The sequence below is a fragment of the Rattus norvegicus genome, chromosome 7, assembly GCF_036323735.1.
Source record: "Rattus norvegicus strain BN/NHsdMcwi chromosome 7, GRCr8, whole genome shotgun sequence".
Lineage (NCBI taxonomy): Eukaryota > Metazoa > Chordata > Mammalia > Rodentia > Muridae > Rattus > Rattus norvegicus.
The window spans coordinates 2,586,186-2,603,104 of NC_086025.1; the positions used below are offsets into that span (position 1 = coordinate 2,586,186).

The 16,919-nt window shown below is 35.4% G+C and overlaps 1 protein-coding gene across 1 annotated transcript; it reads right to left on the bottom strand.

The window, feature by feature from the left end:
• Positions 1–12,252: 12,252 nt before the first annotated feature.
• Or6c6i (olfactory receptor family 6 subfamily C member 6I) lies at positions 12,253–13,197 on the bottom strand. Its single transcript, NM_001000057.1, has one exon. The coding sequence runs from the start codon at positions 13,195–13,197 to the stop codon at positions 12,253–12,255; it is 945 nt and encodes a 314-aa protein (NP_001000057.1).
• Positions 13,198–16,919: the final 3,722 nt, after the last annotated feature.

A 16,919-nucleotide genomic window follows, 5' to 3' on the forward strand; every position in this document is an offset into this window, starting at 1 on the left:
CCTGTTAAGTCCATTTGGCTCATGACTTCTCTTAGTCTGTCTATGTCTCTGTTTAATTTCTGTTTCCATGATCTGTCCATTGATGAGAGTGGGGTGTTGAGGTCTCCTACTATTATTGTGTGAGGTGCAATGTGTGTTTTGAGCTTTAGTAAGGTTTGTTTTACGTATGTAGGTGCCCTTGTATTTGGGGCATAGATATTTAAGATTGAGAATTCAAATTGGTGGATTTTTCCTTTGATGAATATGAAGTGTCCTTCCTTATCTTTTTTGATGACTTTTAGTTGAAAATTGATTTTATTTGATATTAGAATGGCTACTCCAGCTTGCTTCTTCCGACCATTTGGTTGGAAATTTGTTTTCCAGCCTTTCACTCTGAGGTAGTGTTTGTCTTTGTCTCTGAGGTGTGTTTCCTGTAGGCAGCAGAATGCAGGGTCCTCGTTGTATATCCAGTTTGTTAATCTATGTCTTTTATTGGGGAGTTGAGGCCATTGATGTTGAGAGGTATTAAGGAATAGTGATTATTGCTTCCTGTTATATTCATATTTGGATGTGAGGTCACGTTTGTGTGATTTTCTTCTCTTTGTTTTGTTGACAAGAGAATAGTTTCTTGTTTCTTCTAGGGTATAGCTTGCCTCCTTATGTTGGGCTTTACCATTTATTATCCTTTGTAGTGCTGGATGTGTAGAAAGATATTGTGTTAATTTGGTTTTGTCATGGAATATCTTGGTTTCTCCATCTATGTTAATTGAGAGTTTTGCAGGAAACAGTAACCTGGGCTGGCATTTGCGTTCTCTTAGGGCCTGTATGACATCTGTCCAGGATCTTCTGGCTTTCATAGTTTCTGGCGAAAAGTCTGGTGTAATTCTGATAGGTCTGCCTTTATATGTTACTTGACCTTTTTCCCTTACTGCTTTTAATATTCTTTCTTTATTTTGTGCGTTTGGTGTTTTGACTATTATGTGATGGGACGTTTTTCTTTTCTGGTCCAATCTATTAATTGCTGAATAGTACTCCATTTTGCAAATATACCACATTTTCCATATCTGTATTTCCTCTCTTGAAGGACATCTGGTTTCTTTCCAGCTTCTGGCTCTTATAAATAGGGCTGCTATAAACATAGTGGAGAATGTGTCTGTGTTATGTGTTGAAACATATTTTGGGTATATGTCCAGGAGTGGTATAGCTGGGTCCTCAGGTAGTAGTATGTCCAATTATTTGAGGAATAATGATACTGATTTCCACAATGGAACCAGCTTTTAATTCCACAAAAATAGAAGAGTGTTCCTCTTACCCCACATCCTGTCCAGCATAGTTTGTCATGTAAGATTTTTATGTTAGCCTTTCTGACTGGTGTGAGGTAAAATCTCAGTGATGTTTGATTTGAAATTCCCTGATACTAAGGTTGTAGAACATTTCCATAGGTGTTTTTCAGCCACTTGATAGTCCTCAGTTGAGAAGTCTTTGATTAGCTCTGTAACCCACTTTCAAAGGCTTATTTGGTTCTCTGGAGCCTAACTTCTTGAGTTCTTTGTACACATTAGATATTACCCCTGTATCAGATGTAGGATTTGTAAAGATCTTTTCCTAATCTTTTGGTTGCCATTTTGTCCTATTGACAGTGTCTTTCCGATTTTATGAGGTCCCATTTGTTAGTTGTTTATCTTAGAGCATACCCACTGGTTTTCTGTTCAGGAATTTTTCCCCTGTGCAAATGTGTTCTAGGTTTTTCCCCACTCTCTCTTCTATTAGTTTAAATGTATCTGGTTTCATGTGAATGTCTAAAAATCCACTTGGACTTGAACTCTGTATAAACCTATTAGAATAGTCTGATTTGCATTCTTGTACAGGCTTACCTCCAGTTGAACCAGCATCATTTGTTGGAAATGCTATCTTATTTTCATTGGATGGTTTTAGCTCCTTTGTCAAAGATCAAGTGATAGTAGGTGTGTGGGTTCTTATCTGGGTCTTCAGTTCTATTCCATTGATCTACCTGCCTGTCTCGGTACCAAAACCATCCAGTTTTTATCAATATTGCTCTATAATGCTTGAGGTCGGCGAGCATAAATTTCTTTTATTGTTGAGAATAGTTTTCACTATCCTGGTTTTTTTTTTTTTTGTTATTACAAATGAATTTGCAAATTGCTCTTTCTCATGCTATGAAGAATTGATTCGGAATTTTGAAGGTGATTACATTACATCTGTAGATTGCTTTTGGCAAGATGGCTAATTTTAATCCTGCCAATCAATTAATCATTGGATATCTTTCCTTTTTCTGAGATTTTCAATTTTTTTCTTCAGAGACCTGAAGTTCTTGTCATACAGATCTTTTACTTGCTTGGTTAGGGTCACACAGATATATTTTATGTTATTTGTGGCTCTTATGAAGTATGTCGTTTCTCTTATTTCTTTTTCATACTGTTTATGTTTCAGTAGAGGAAGGCTACTGATTTGTTTGTTTTGTGTCCAGCCACTCTGCTGAAGTTGTTTATCAGGTTTAGGGGTTCTCTTGTGAATTTTTTGGGGTCACTTACATATACTATGCTACACCCTGCACATATGATATTTTCACTACTTCTTTTCCAATTTTTATCCCTTTGTATTCCTTTTGCTGCGTTATTGCTTTGGTTAGGACTTTGAATACTATATTGAATAGGTAGGAAGAGAGTGCCTTGTCTAGGCCCTTATTTTAGTGGGATTGCTTCAGGTTTCTTTCCATTTAGTTTGATGTTGGCTACTGGTTTGTTGTATATTGCTTTTACTATATTTAGATATGGGCCTTCAATTCTTGACTTTTAAAAGACTGTTATCATGACCGGAAGTTGAATTTTGACAAATGATTTCTCAGCCTCTAATGAAAGAATCATGTGTTTTTTTTCTTTGAATTTGTTTATATAGTGGATTATGTTGATGGAGTTTTGTATATTGAATTATGCCTACATTCCTGTGATGGAACCTACTACATCTTTATGGTTGATTGTTTTGATATGTGCTTGGATTCAGTTTGGGAGAATTTTATTGAGTATTTTTGCATCGATATTCATAAGGGAAATTGTCTTTCTTTGTTGCTTCTTCGGGTGGTTTAGGGATGACTGCAGTTTTGGCTTTATAGATTAAATTGGGTAGTGTTCCTTCTGTTTCTAGTTTGAAGAGTATTGGCATTAGGTCTTATTTAAAGGTCTGATAGAATACTGCACTAAAACTGTGTGATCCTGGGCTTTTTTTTTTTTTTTTTTTTTTGGTTGGGAGATTTTTTTTTATTTTCTCTAAGTTTATTTACTTCCTATGTACAAAAGCTTGTGTAAGGTGTTTTTTTTTTTAAATTTTCATCTTTATTAACTTGGGTATCTCTTATTTACTTTTCGATTGTTATTCCCTTTCCCGGTTTCCAGGCCAACATCCCCCTAACCCCCCTATCCCTCCCCTTCTCTATGAGTGTTTCCCTCCCCATCCTCCCCCCATTACCACCCCCCAACAATCCCGTTCACTGGGGGTTCAGTCTTGGCAGGATCAAGGGCTTCCCCTTCCACTGGTGCTCTTTCTAGGCTATTCATTGTTTCCTATGAGGTTGGAGCCCAGGATCAGTCCATGTATAGTCTTTGGGTAGTGGCTTAGTCCCTGGAAGCTCTGGTTGGTTGCCATTGTTGTTCATATGGGGTCTCAAAGCCCTCAAGCTCTTTTAGTCCTTTCTCTTATTCCTTCAACGGGTATCCTGTTCTCAGTTCAGTGCTTTAATGATGGCTTTCGCCTCTCTATTTGCACTATTCCGCTTGTGTCTTTCAGGACAGATCTACATCCGGTTCCTGTCAGCCTGCACTTCTTTGCTTCATCCATCTTATCTAGTTTGGTGGCTGTGAATGTATGGGCCACATGTGGGGCAAGCTCTGAATGGGTGTTCCTTCTGCCTCTGTTCTAAACTTTGCCTACCTATTCCCTCCCAAGGGTATTCTTGTTCCCCTTTTAAAGAATGAGTGAAGCATTCGTATTTTGGTCATCTTTCTTGAGTTTCATGTGTTCTGTGCATCTAAGGTAATTAGAGCATTTGGGCTAATATCCACTTATCAATGAGTGCATACCATGTGTGTTTTCTGTGATTGGGTTACCTTACTCAGGATGATATTTTCCAGTTCCATCCATTTGTCTATGAATTTCATAAAGTCATTGTTTTTGATAGCTGAGTTATATTCCATTGTGTAGATGTACCACATTTTCTGTATCCATTCCTCTGTTGAAGGGCATCTGGGTTCTTTGCAGCTTCTGGCTATTATAAATAAGGCTTCTATGAACAGAGAGGAGCATGTTTCTTTGTTATATGTTGGGGCATCTGTTGGGTATATGCCCAAGAGAGATATAGCTGGGTTCTCAGGTAGTTCAATGTCCAATTTTCTGAGGAACCTCCAGACTGATTTCCAGAATGGTTGTACCAGTCTGCAATCCCACCAACAATGGGAAATACTCAAGTTAATAAAGATGGAAAAATGAAAAAAAGTGTGACAGTAGCCAGATATAGATGTCTCCTGAGAGACACAGTCTGTATGTCAAATACAGTAGTTAATTTTAGCAGCAAACCATTGAACTGTGAATGTGACTCCCTTTGGAGGATTTAGAGAAAGGATTGAAAGAGCTGAAGGGGCTGGCAACTTCATAAAAACAACAATGCCAACTAACCAGAGCTCTCAGTGACTAACCCACTACCCATAGACTATACATGGACTGATTCATGGCTCCAGCTCTATATGTAGCAGAGCATGGCCTTGTTGGGCAACAATGAAAGGAAAAGCTCTTGGTCCTGCCAAGGTTAGACCCCCAGTGTAGGGAAATGTCAGGGGTGCAGAGGGGGTATATGGGGAGGGGAACACCCTTATAGAAGATGGGGAAGGGGATGGAATAAGGGGCTTATTGACATGAAACCAGGAAAGGGAATAGCATTTGAAATGTAAATAAAAAACATATTTAAGAAAAGGAAAAAAGAAAGTTCTTTCCTGTTTATATAGCAGTAGTATTAACATGGTAAAAATGGCCATCATACCAAAATCTATCTGCAGATTCAGTGTAATTACCATCAAAATTCCAATACAATTCTTCATAGGTCTTGAAAAAGAGCATGTCTCAACTTCATATTGAAAAACAACAACAACAACAAAAAACCAGAATGGCTAAAAAAATCATTTACAATAAAAAATTGAAGCTGGATTACAGTAATAAAAACCAAATTATACTACCATAAAAAAAGACATTTCAATCCGTGAAATAGAACCAATGATTCAGAAATAAGCCCATACATTTAAAGACACCTGATTTTTTGACAAAGAATAGAGACATACAGTGAAAAGAAAGCATCTTCAACAAATGGTGCTCATTTACCTGGATGTCTGCATGTAGAAGAATGGAAACAAGTCCATATTTATCACCCTATACAAAAGTGAAGTCTAAATTCATTAAAGACAGTAACCTAAATCTAGACATATTAAATCTATTAGAAGATGAACTCATTGGCACAGCAGACAATATAATGAACAGAACACTAATAGCTTAGACACCAAGATAAAAAGTTACTAAATGGGATCTCGTGAAACTGAAATTTTCTGTCAGGCAAAGGTCACCATCAATAGGATAAAGATCTTCATCAACACTGCACTCAATGGAAGATTAATTTCCAAAATACAAACAGAACCCAAGAAACTAGACAACAAACCAAATAAACTAAAAATCAGATACATAACTAAATAGAGAATTCTCAACAAAGAAATATCTAATGGTTTGTAAGGACGAAAAATATGTTCAATATCCCATTCATTTGGGAAATGCAAATCAAAATGACTCTGAGATTCCATGTTTCACCTGTCAGACGGCTAAGATCAAAAACTCAAGTGACAACACGTGTTGGAGAGGATATAGCACAAAGGGAACACTCCTTTGCTGATGGGGGGGGGTGAAAACTTGTTTAATTACTTCACAATCAACTTGTTAGTTTCTCAGAAAACTGAGAATAGTTCAACCTTAACACACAGCTATACTACTCCTTGGCTTATACCTAAAAAATGATTCACCATACCACAAAGACACTTGCTTAACTATGTTCATAGTAGCTTTATTCATAATAGCCAATAGGCTTATCACTTAAAGTGCCAGGGTGTCAGGATATCCAGGGGCAGCCCATTTGCTCAGATGAGAAGGGGAGGGGTAATAGGGACATATTGTGTATGTGTGTGGGTGATGGGAAGGGGGCAGTGAGTGGGCTATAAAGTGAATAGATAAATAAATAAAATAAAATAAATAAAAAGATGTTTCCTTATTTCCACAAAATTGCATGATAATGGCAGAGTGTTTGTATTACTAGATGAGGTTATTTGGAACTTTTGAAGTTGCCACATTGTAACCATTTTACATTATTGTGCAATAAAAAAAAATCCTTAGTGGATTTTTTCTTTCATCAGTCAGTAAATTTTGAACCACAACAGTAATAGAGTCACAGTTTCCTTGTAAGCTTATGAGATTTCAGTGAGACAGAGAAACTGAGAAATAAAATATATGTCTATTAACAGAAAAAAACAAACTTTAAAACCTTTGTATGAGTTCCTTTTGTCCTCTAGAAAGTTTAAAGGTAAAATAACAAATAAACTTAGTAAAAACAAAAAATTTTAAAATAATACCAGTGCCCCAGTGAGCTTCTCAGCTCAGTTCTAAAGCGTGAGACACAGACTAGTCACTTATCTAACACTATAAAGAGAATATAAAGAGAGTGAGGACTCTGTCCTATGGTGTGAAGTTCCAATTACTGGAAATTGTGAGACAAGGTAGAAAGTTCTGCTTATACTATAAGATTAGTTTATAAATAAATAATCCAAGTTGGTAAGCTAAATAATAGGTAGTTAAAAATAACCTCAACAACATAAAGTGAATTTTTTCTTGCTCTGCCTTATAAGAGGAAATATATAGATATGTATTAGTGAAATAAAGGCTTTCACTTATAGCAATAGTTATTACAGTAACCTGGACCTCAGTAAACCTTGATTCTGACCACAATGGGCTCAATCTGGGAGGTAGAGAGGAGGTGGGGGTGAAGGAGAAACACCATGTTTCATTCACCTATGGGCTAAGTGGAAGTCTTAAAGGATTAAAGATCAAATGGTATGATAGGTAGAAGATGTAGCACATCTGAGTTTTAAGAAGACTACATACAATATTATGTATAAGAGTTATCTCTCTAGATTAAAGGGTTAATGCTGATGTACATCTTGCACATACTTACAGTGGCTTCTCCAATTAGAAAAACTAGATACAGAATATGTTTCAAAACACAAGTTGCACATGAAATATACATATATTGATTATGTCCCAGACATCTCAACTAAGAAAATTAGAAAAGAGAACGATTAGTTTCTTGCTTCTTCTAGGGTATAGCTTGCCTCCTTATGTTGGGCTTTACCATTTATTATCCTTTGTAGTGCTGGATTTGTAGAAAGATATTGTGTAAATTTGGTTTTGTCATGGAATATCTTGGTTTCTCCATCTATGTTAATTGAGAGTTTTGCAGGATACAGTAACCTGGGCTGGCATTTGTGTTCTCTTAGGGTCTGTATGACATCAGTCCAGGATCTTCTGGCCTTCATAGTTTCTGGCGAAAAGTCTGGTGTGATCCTGATAGGTCTGCCTTTATATGTTACTTGACCTTTTTCCCTTACTCCTTTTAATATTCTTTCTTTATTTTGTGCGTTTGGTGTTTTGACTATTATGTGATGGGAGGTGTTTCTTTTCTGGTCCAATCTATTTGGAGTTCTGTAGGCTTCTTGTATGCCTATGGGTATCTCTTTTTTTAGGTTAGGGAAGTTTTCTTCTATGATTTTGTTGAAGATATTTACTGGTCCTTTGAGCTGGGAGTCTTCGCTCTCTTCTATACCTATTATCCTTAGGTTTGATCTTCTCATTGAGTCCTGGATTTTCTGTATGTTTTGGACCAGTAGCTTTTTCCACTTTACATTATCTTTGACAGTTGAGTCAATGATTTCTATGGAATCTTCTGCTCCTGAGATTCTCTCTTTCATCTCCTGTATTCTATTGGTGAAGCTTGTATCTACAGCTCCTTGTCTCTTCTTTGGTTTTCTATATCCAGGGTTGTTTCCATGTGTTCTTTCTTGATTGCTTCTATTTCCATTTTTAATTCCTTCAACTGTTTGATTGTGTTTTCCTGGAATTCTTTCTGGGATTTTTGTGACTCCTCTCTATGGGCTTCTACTTGTTTATTTATGATTTCCTGGAATTCTTTCAGGGATTTTTGTGACTCCTCTCTATGGGCTTCTACTTGTTTAATTATGTTTTCCTGGAATTCTTTCAGGCATTTTTGTGATTTCTCTCTATAGGCTTCTACTTGTTCTCTAAGGGAGTTCTACACGTCTTTCTTGAAGTCCTCCAGCATCATGATCAAATATGATTTTGAAACTAGATCTTGCTTTTCTGGTGTGTTTGGATATTCCATATTTGTTTTGGTGGGAGAATTGGGCTCCAATGGTGCCATGTAGTCTTGGTTTCTGTTGCTTGGGTTCCTGCGCTTGCCTCTCGCCATCAGATTATCTCTAGTGTTACTTTGTTCTGCTATTTCTGACAGTGGCTAGACTGCCCTATAAGCCTGTGTGTCAGGAGTGCTGTAGACCTGTTTTCCTGTTTTCTTTCAGCCTGTTATGGCGACATAACAGAGAACTTGGAATGTCACGAAGAAATGAAAAATGTATGAGGTAATAGATATATGATTTGATTATTTGACAATATGTGCATGTATTTAATATCACATTTGTACTCAAAACATATGCAATACAATTCACCAATTAAAAGTAAGACAAGAATATTTTAACTTTTTTCAGCAAATTCTTTTACAAGTTTATGTAGATATTTTTCACATGAAAGGTTCAAGTTCACACTCTTCTGAATAACAGATCCTTTCATGTTTTGATCCGTTTACCTCTCCTGTCTTGTTGATTTCCCCTTCATCACATTAAGTGAGCTGTGACACCGGTATCTATGTGTCTTTAGATGTTCAGGTGTTATTTTTCCTGAGTGGTACATAGTTCCAAGAGAGTCACCGAACAACTCTGTGGCCACATTTCTCCTGTGTAATATACAAAAAGTCTAGGGCAGAAATGTGTGTTTAATTTGTATTGAGTATCTGCTAAGGTGAGGTGGGGGGCAAAGGTGTGGTACAGGGATATGAAGTGCATGAATGGAAGTCAGAGGAAAACTCCGGGGGAAAGTTCTCACTGTGGCTTCTTATAATCAAACTCAAGTGCTCACCCTGGTATGGAAACTGTTTTTATGACTAAATCATCCCGACTTATCTCGAGATAAGTTCTTAAAGGCTTTCTTAACTATTTCTTATGCTCACTTTGCAATGCATAATATACAGTTATTTAGCATTTTTGTAGAATTTGTACATGCATGTACCTGTGTCTTTCATTTAATGTAATTTTTACTATTTTTTTATATTTTGAAATTATATCTGCATTTCTCTCCTGTTCTTCCTTCCAGGCATTGTCATACCTGTCCTTGATCTCTTTCAAATTCACATCTTTTTTTAACATTAATTGTTGATATATTTGTATGACTTTTTTCAGCATGATTATGTTCTCTTGATGCCATGAGCCTTGATCTAGAGCAGGTTGAAACAAGAGTAGGATTCTGGTGTGGCTTTAAAGACTGATAGTCTTCAGACATTCTAGCTTTCTAACTACACTGAATGCTGATGTTAACTTTCAAAAAGTCCTAAAAACTTTCTTTCTTATTCTGAGTGTTAAAAGCCACCAATTTGAGTGATTAACACCTGTAGCCAAGCAACAGGCAGGGATTAAGTAATGTAACCTTTTTTATATCTCAGCAGAAACTGCACAGCTGTAACTTTCAGCCTACTAGATGAATTTTCAGGAAGAAAAGAAACATGTTGAAAAGCGAATTTAGCGTTTATTTCTAAGTTGTAAAATGGTACCTATGAAAACTCTCTAAGAAAAAGGGTCAAAAGCAGAAAGATCTGAAATGGGGCAAGAGAAATTTGCTCACTACTTCTTTCCCCTCAGCACTTATACATCTTTCAGAATACATGATCACATGGTAAAAAGTATATCAAAAGTTTACACATAAATTCAAATCATAAATCGAAATAGAAGTTTATAGCAGAGAAGGTTTACATGTATATCCATTAGGAGTAATTATCTAGCTAAGCATTTATCACCTGTCATAGCTCCACAGGTTTATCAAGAGTTAAAAACCATAACTAAGTTATTAGTGAAGTTTTGTATAGATAAAACCAGTCAATATTTTATCTTCTGTCCCAGTACCTATAATAAGTCATTAGTTTCCTTTTTATGACCTTTGGTTAGTAGTTTTACAACCTCTTGAAATGTGCTCTGGATGTTGAAAGTCTGTTTACTCTCAGACACAATTAACTAGTGACACATGGAAGACTGGTAGCAGTTTTGACTATAAGAAGAGACCTAAGAACAGTCCTACTTTAGAAAAGCTTAATAAATATTGATAAATTTTAGGAATTCTTTTTAGGATCATCATAAATAATTGAGAAGTCAAATATTTACATATATATAGGATCACTACAAGATGTACATCTTTGTAGATTTGCAGAGATCTACTGAAAAGTGTGGGCTAATATACAGTGATTGTTATATAGTATCAGGAAAAGCATGTTAATATCAGGAATTTTTCCTAAAATGATTTTATCCTGGACTTTTTCTATAGGAGCAAATCTGTTACAGATTTTTTTAAGCTGAAGTAGACCATCTCAGGAAGATTACCTGTCAGTTATTAGCTTTTGCTACGATGATGGCTCGTGACATCTTAAAATAATTTTCCTTGAGATTCCACAAAGTCACCCATCTGCCCCACTGTGGTGATAATTATTAAAATTAGAATATTTTATCCTGTCCTGGAATCTTAGGGCCACATGGCATCTGTGGGATATTTTCATCTCAATCAGCAAAGCATCTCACTCACTAAACTCTATCTCACACTGCCAATGACCTACTCTCTGAGCCTGTCAGCAATCTCTATCCATTTAGTTCCCAAGGTGGGTTGCTGCCATGCCAGTTTCATACAGAGATCGCCTGTCCCCCTGACTCACAACTCTTTTACTGTGAACTCTGCTCATATTCTCAGCATCCACCTTGGGGTCCCAGCAGGGGCTATCCTCTCCTAACACTCTGCCACTTTTTTGTTGACATTCCCAGCATCCACTTCCTAATGGTTATGGTATAAACTCCCAAGAACCAGTTAAAATCAAGAATCAATAGGCTGTAATTTAGTAATCAGATTTATATGTTAAAATTTCAATCCACAATACATCCACAAAAAAAAACCTCACAGCCAATTGATAATGATATAAACCACCCACCTAGATAAGAAAAATTGACCTAGAGAAACCTATCCCTTAAGAAATATTCATAACTACCTTTGGCCATTTAAGGCCACATGGATCTGAGTCATCCTTCTTTGCCCCCAGCTTGGTTCTCCTTTTTTCCTCCTTTCTCCTGCCTCACAAAAACTTTGTACCTGCCTTACTTATTACTGTCCGATCATGGTCCTTGACCCATCCAGTGCCATCCTCACCTTCATAAAGACATCAACCTATACCCCACAGTGTATTTGAAACATTTAATATAGTAATAATTTAGCACCACAGAGCAATATTTTCTTTAAGTATTTGTGTGCTTTACAGATATTAAAGACTACTAAGATGAAAGTAATGCATTTCTCCAAATGAATATATATATATATATATATATATGATATTCAATCAAATAACAAATCACACAGAAAATTGCTACTATATAATGTTTATTATATTCAATGCAATGATTTCTGGAAATGAGTATGTAATAAATAATAACATATACACATAGAGGTACTTTTAGAAAGGAATTGGAGGAAGTTAGTGATTGCGGAGTACCACCTTTCATGGGAAAGTAGAGGGTAAGGTGGAATGGAGTTACAGGGTTCTTCAGAAAAATCTCCTGTACATGAAATAACTGAACAATCATATGAACTAGACTTTCATTTTTAATGTATGGTTGCAGTTTACAACTGCATCTCTCTCCTCCTTTTCCTCCTTCCAAATCTTGTATACCCATCCTTGTTCTCTTTCAAATTCACAGTTTTACATGTACTGTTGATATATTTGTATGTTATTTTAACCTCATCATGATTTTGTTTTCTTGAAAGATTTTATCCTTGAAATTCCTCAAACGTTACCAATCTGTTTTAAACTTTGTGTTTTGAAAAGCTCAAAGTCTTTTGTAATATATCCCAGAAGACTTCTTTCACCTGCTGGTTTCTTAATGTATAAATGAAAGGGTTCAAGAGAGGGGCAATTGAAGTATACAGCAAAGCTACACCTTTAGACACAGTCACTCTCTCCCTTGCAGATGGTTTAATATACATGAAGATGCAACTACCATATGACATGGAGACAACAATCATGTGGGAAGTACAGGTGGAGAAGGCTTTGGTTCTTTGCTGTGCAGAAGGGAAATTCATAATAGTCTTAATGATGAAAGAGTAAGAGAGACTTACTAGTACCAGTGTAACTACAAGTGTCACCACTGCTAAGACAAAGGACATCATTTCTAGGACATGAGAGTCTGTGCAGGAGATCTGCAAAATAGGAGAAGTTTCACACATAAAATGATCAATTATCCAAGAATCACAGAAATTCAGCTCAAGACCCATTGCCAGTGGGGGAAAGATGACCAAGAACCCAGTCACCCACGAGCTGAGGACAAGTTGGTAACACACTCTGCTGTTCATGATGATAGGGTAGTGTAATGGTCTGCAGATGGCAACATAGCGGTCATAGGACATGGCAGCCAGGAGATAAAATTCTGTGACTCCCAGCAAAAGAATGAAAAACACCTGAGATGCACAATTATTATAGGAAATAGTTTTGTCTCCAGTCACAATGGTTGTCAAGAATCTGGGAATACACACTGTTGTGAACATGATTTCCAAAATGGAGAAATTACGGAGAAAGAAATACATAGGAGTTTTGAGGCGAGGGTCCAGCAAGGTGAGGAACACAATGACTAAGTTCCCCACCAGGCTCATCATGTAATTGAGAAAGAGAAATAGAAAAACCACAATTTGCAATCGTGGGTCATCTGTCAATCCCAAAAGAATGAAGTGAAATTCCATTGACTGATTTTTCATCCTCATCTGTGAGCCTTAGCATACAAACATAGGAAATTAAAGACAAAACATTTTATGTTCATTAGTGTTGTTTTGTTTTGTTATTTATTTACATCACAAATGCTGCCCTCTTCTGGTCCCCTGAAATTTAGGGCTAGAAATCATTTAAAACCTGATTTTATGTTATTGACCTTTTAGGGAATTGTAAAAACAGTGTTCAAATGTTCTCTAGCCCAAAATTTTAGGTGACACATAATTATATGCCATAGGTCAATTATAAACTTGTCCTAGTCTGATTTTTCTTAGCATTCTTCTCATAATCCACCCCTCCATCCCCGTGCATCCCCCCAAAAAAACCCAGAATATTTTCATTTTTCATTAATTTGTAAATGAAAATTAGCACATTCACTTCCAAATGGCCTCTACTGTCTTGCAGGGCAGGAGCTTCTGAATCCCCTTCTTGAGACTCTGAAGTAGCCTGGACTACTGTGTCCCTGGTTCTTGCTTATTTGTGGATTAATTTTTTTGGAAATTATAGTTTAATTATACTATTTCCATCTTCCCTTTTCTTTCTCTCAACTTTCCAATGTACCTCATTTTCATGCTTTTTTTCTGATTAATAGCCTTGTTTTCTCTTCAATACATGAATTTGCATGTATTCCTAAAAATATAAGTACAACCTGCTCAGGCTGTATAGTGTTATTGTGTATAGCTTCAGGGCAGAGAGTTTGGTATTGCATAACCAGTTGGCGCCCTCTTTCCTTTAAATGAGTTTACTAGCATACCTTTATAATTTTATTCCTTTTTAATTTATCTGATTAATATTTGTTTTTTTCATATGCTATTTTATAAACCTATTTGGAAAAAATCAAAATCAGTATTAGTGAATAATTTTAAGATGGACTTCTTAAGATGTTCAGGCTTTAGTTACTAAGTACTTACAAGCTTTCATCAAGTGGACATCTTCAATATTTTCCTGTTATCCATAATGCTCATATTTGAAAACATGCATAGATATTAGTCATTTCTGAGTGATATGAGCTCCGCAGTCATAGACTTATGGCATCATCAAATCACAAGAATTCCTTATTATAGCATTTTACACTACTTTATAAAATAGTCAAAGAGAACGAAATGTAGATGTAATAGTATAAATATAAAAATTTAATCAGTTAAAATACAATCATAAAATATCTACCACTTAGAACATATTATAAAATAAAAATTCTGTTTTCCAAACACAATTCCCTTAATTGGACTTACTGTGCATTTGTTTTAGTTTCATATTATAAAATTAATGTAAAATCAGGCTGGACATTTCATATTCTAAAGTTTCACATTATAAAATTAAATTAAAATCAAAATGGACTCACCATTCTGCTTTGTTAAAGATAATTTCAATTGTATGGGTGATCATTTTTATGTTTTACTATTTTGTAGAAATATTCATTACTAACGTTTTTGTAAGAAAAAACACAATGTATAGTATACTACCATAAAGTATTCAATAAAGAAGTTCCACATTCCTTCAAATTCACATTTACTGTGAAATCTTGAGATTATGGTGTTAATTTTAACAAGTGCCATCTGATGGGCTGAATTTTATAAAATTTAGCTCTTCGTGTTTAGATTGATGTCATTGTAGTGCTCCATTTAGATGTTGTTCTTAAAGATGAAGTAAAAATCATGGTTAATAAGAAGAATATGAACTCGTTGTTGAAACATACAAAAATTTTATATCAAAGAGATGACTCATAGCCAGCTGTGCACTTATAAATGTTCTAGTTCCAATGCTTTCTGCTTCCAGGGGGATTGTATGGAAATTAGGGTGGCAGACTGTTCTCTGGGGATCACTGCTACAAACTATTCATTAAGTATAACAAAAGGTACCACGGTTTGTATCAAAGCTTTAGAAAAAGCAGCCTAGAGGAGTTTCATAAATGACTTAGAAAAGTCAGAAAAATACTTGTCAGCAGCATCAATAATTTACCACAGTTGCTATACATTTTCAAAATTAGTTCCCTGTTGGTTTTCTGGTTTATAAACACATTCTATGTTTCCATAGACTCTTGGAGTTTTTTGTTTATTTGTTTTATTTTATTTCATTTTTACTTTGTTATAATCTTATTCTTGTTCCTTTATCATGTTTTAAAATTATCAAGAACAACGTCTTTGGGACTAGAAAAATGGCTTTATGGTTACGAGTACTGGTTGTTCTTCCAGATGACATCGATTTGAATCTTAATACCCATATGATTACACAATAACATGTAACTCCAATCTCAAGAAGTATAACACCTTCTTTTGGTCTCTACAAACACTATATACATGTGGTATTGAGACATATGTGCCAGGAAAATACCCATACACAGAAATAAAAAATAAAAGAAAAATTTAAATAAAAGACCAATGTCAAGTTGACCTCCAAGTTTTTTTCCAATATTTTTAAAATATCAGGTATTAAGTTCATATGATTCACTTAAAGTTGATTTTTTGTTGTGGTATAAACCAAGTATTTCTTTGTGTATATCCACCTTCTTTTTAATGCCAAGGTTAACAGAAGTAATAATCTATGGGCAAAAAATGAATATTCAGAGAAAAGTTTAACAGATGCATTACATTCATTTAACAAACCAATAACACTTTTTTCCCCTGGTGCCTATGATTTCATCTGCCATGAGATTTTGTCTGAGCTCACAATACCAGTTTTAAAGTATGTCCCATCCCACCTCAATGAGTGAATACTAAACGCAAGCAGGGGTATATGGTTGGTTTTGGAGGGAGGAAAGTAAAGGGGGCAAATCATATAATTATATTATGATTTCATAAACTAAAATAAATAATGTAAAAATCCAACAAAAAGCAAGCAAAAGAACCTCAATCAAAATCCCTTAATCATTTTCTACTTTAATATTTTGGATGACATTAGCTAAAGTCTTGAACAATATTATTGGTTGTTAATATTATTGTCATGACACTATAATTATAGACTCCCTGTGGAAGATGGTTCTAATATATTCAACATATAAATTATCCATTTATCCATTGTCTTTGAGCAATTGAGTGAACAGAGAAAAGAGGCACAAATTGTAAGAAGTTTTAATGTAGTCAAACCTTTAAAGGTAGGCGGATTTTAAACTGCATGAAACATCATCATGCTTTCTTCCAAATGATCTTACTCTGCTTCTCTGGACAGTGTCCCCAAGCTTCTATCTGTTTTGATAACAATGCAATCAATTATGGTTGATATTCCCTAGTGTTTGTGCGTATTCCCTTGCTGGCAATTTTGACTCAGTGAGTTTGTCCCTTGAGCCAATTTCAGAGTGAATGGATAAACCTATAAGTATTCTTTGTCTCATGAGGTAATGAATAAATCCAGATTATTTTAAAACATTTTCTGGAACAGTTTCTGTGTCCACCTTAATTCTTTCTTATCTCTCTGCAATCAAAGGAATAAACTCACTTTGGGTAAAATGAGAAAATGTCGATGAAAATAGTTACAATGTATCTTTAACTTGTTACCTGGGGGGAGGAGTTTTCAAAGAAAGCAGTGGAGGATGCAGCCACTCTTTTAGCGGTTCTGAGAATCTGTATGTAATTGCAGGTAAGTTGAACTTAAAGAGGGCAGTGCACATTTCTAAAAGTTAAACATCAATTAAGAACTCAACTTTGTCAGATTTAAGATTTACTGCAATTATATTTTGAAATGTGGCATGACTGCTTATGCTAATTTACATATTTTC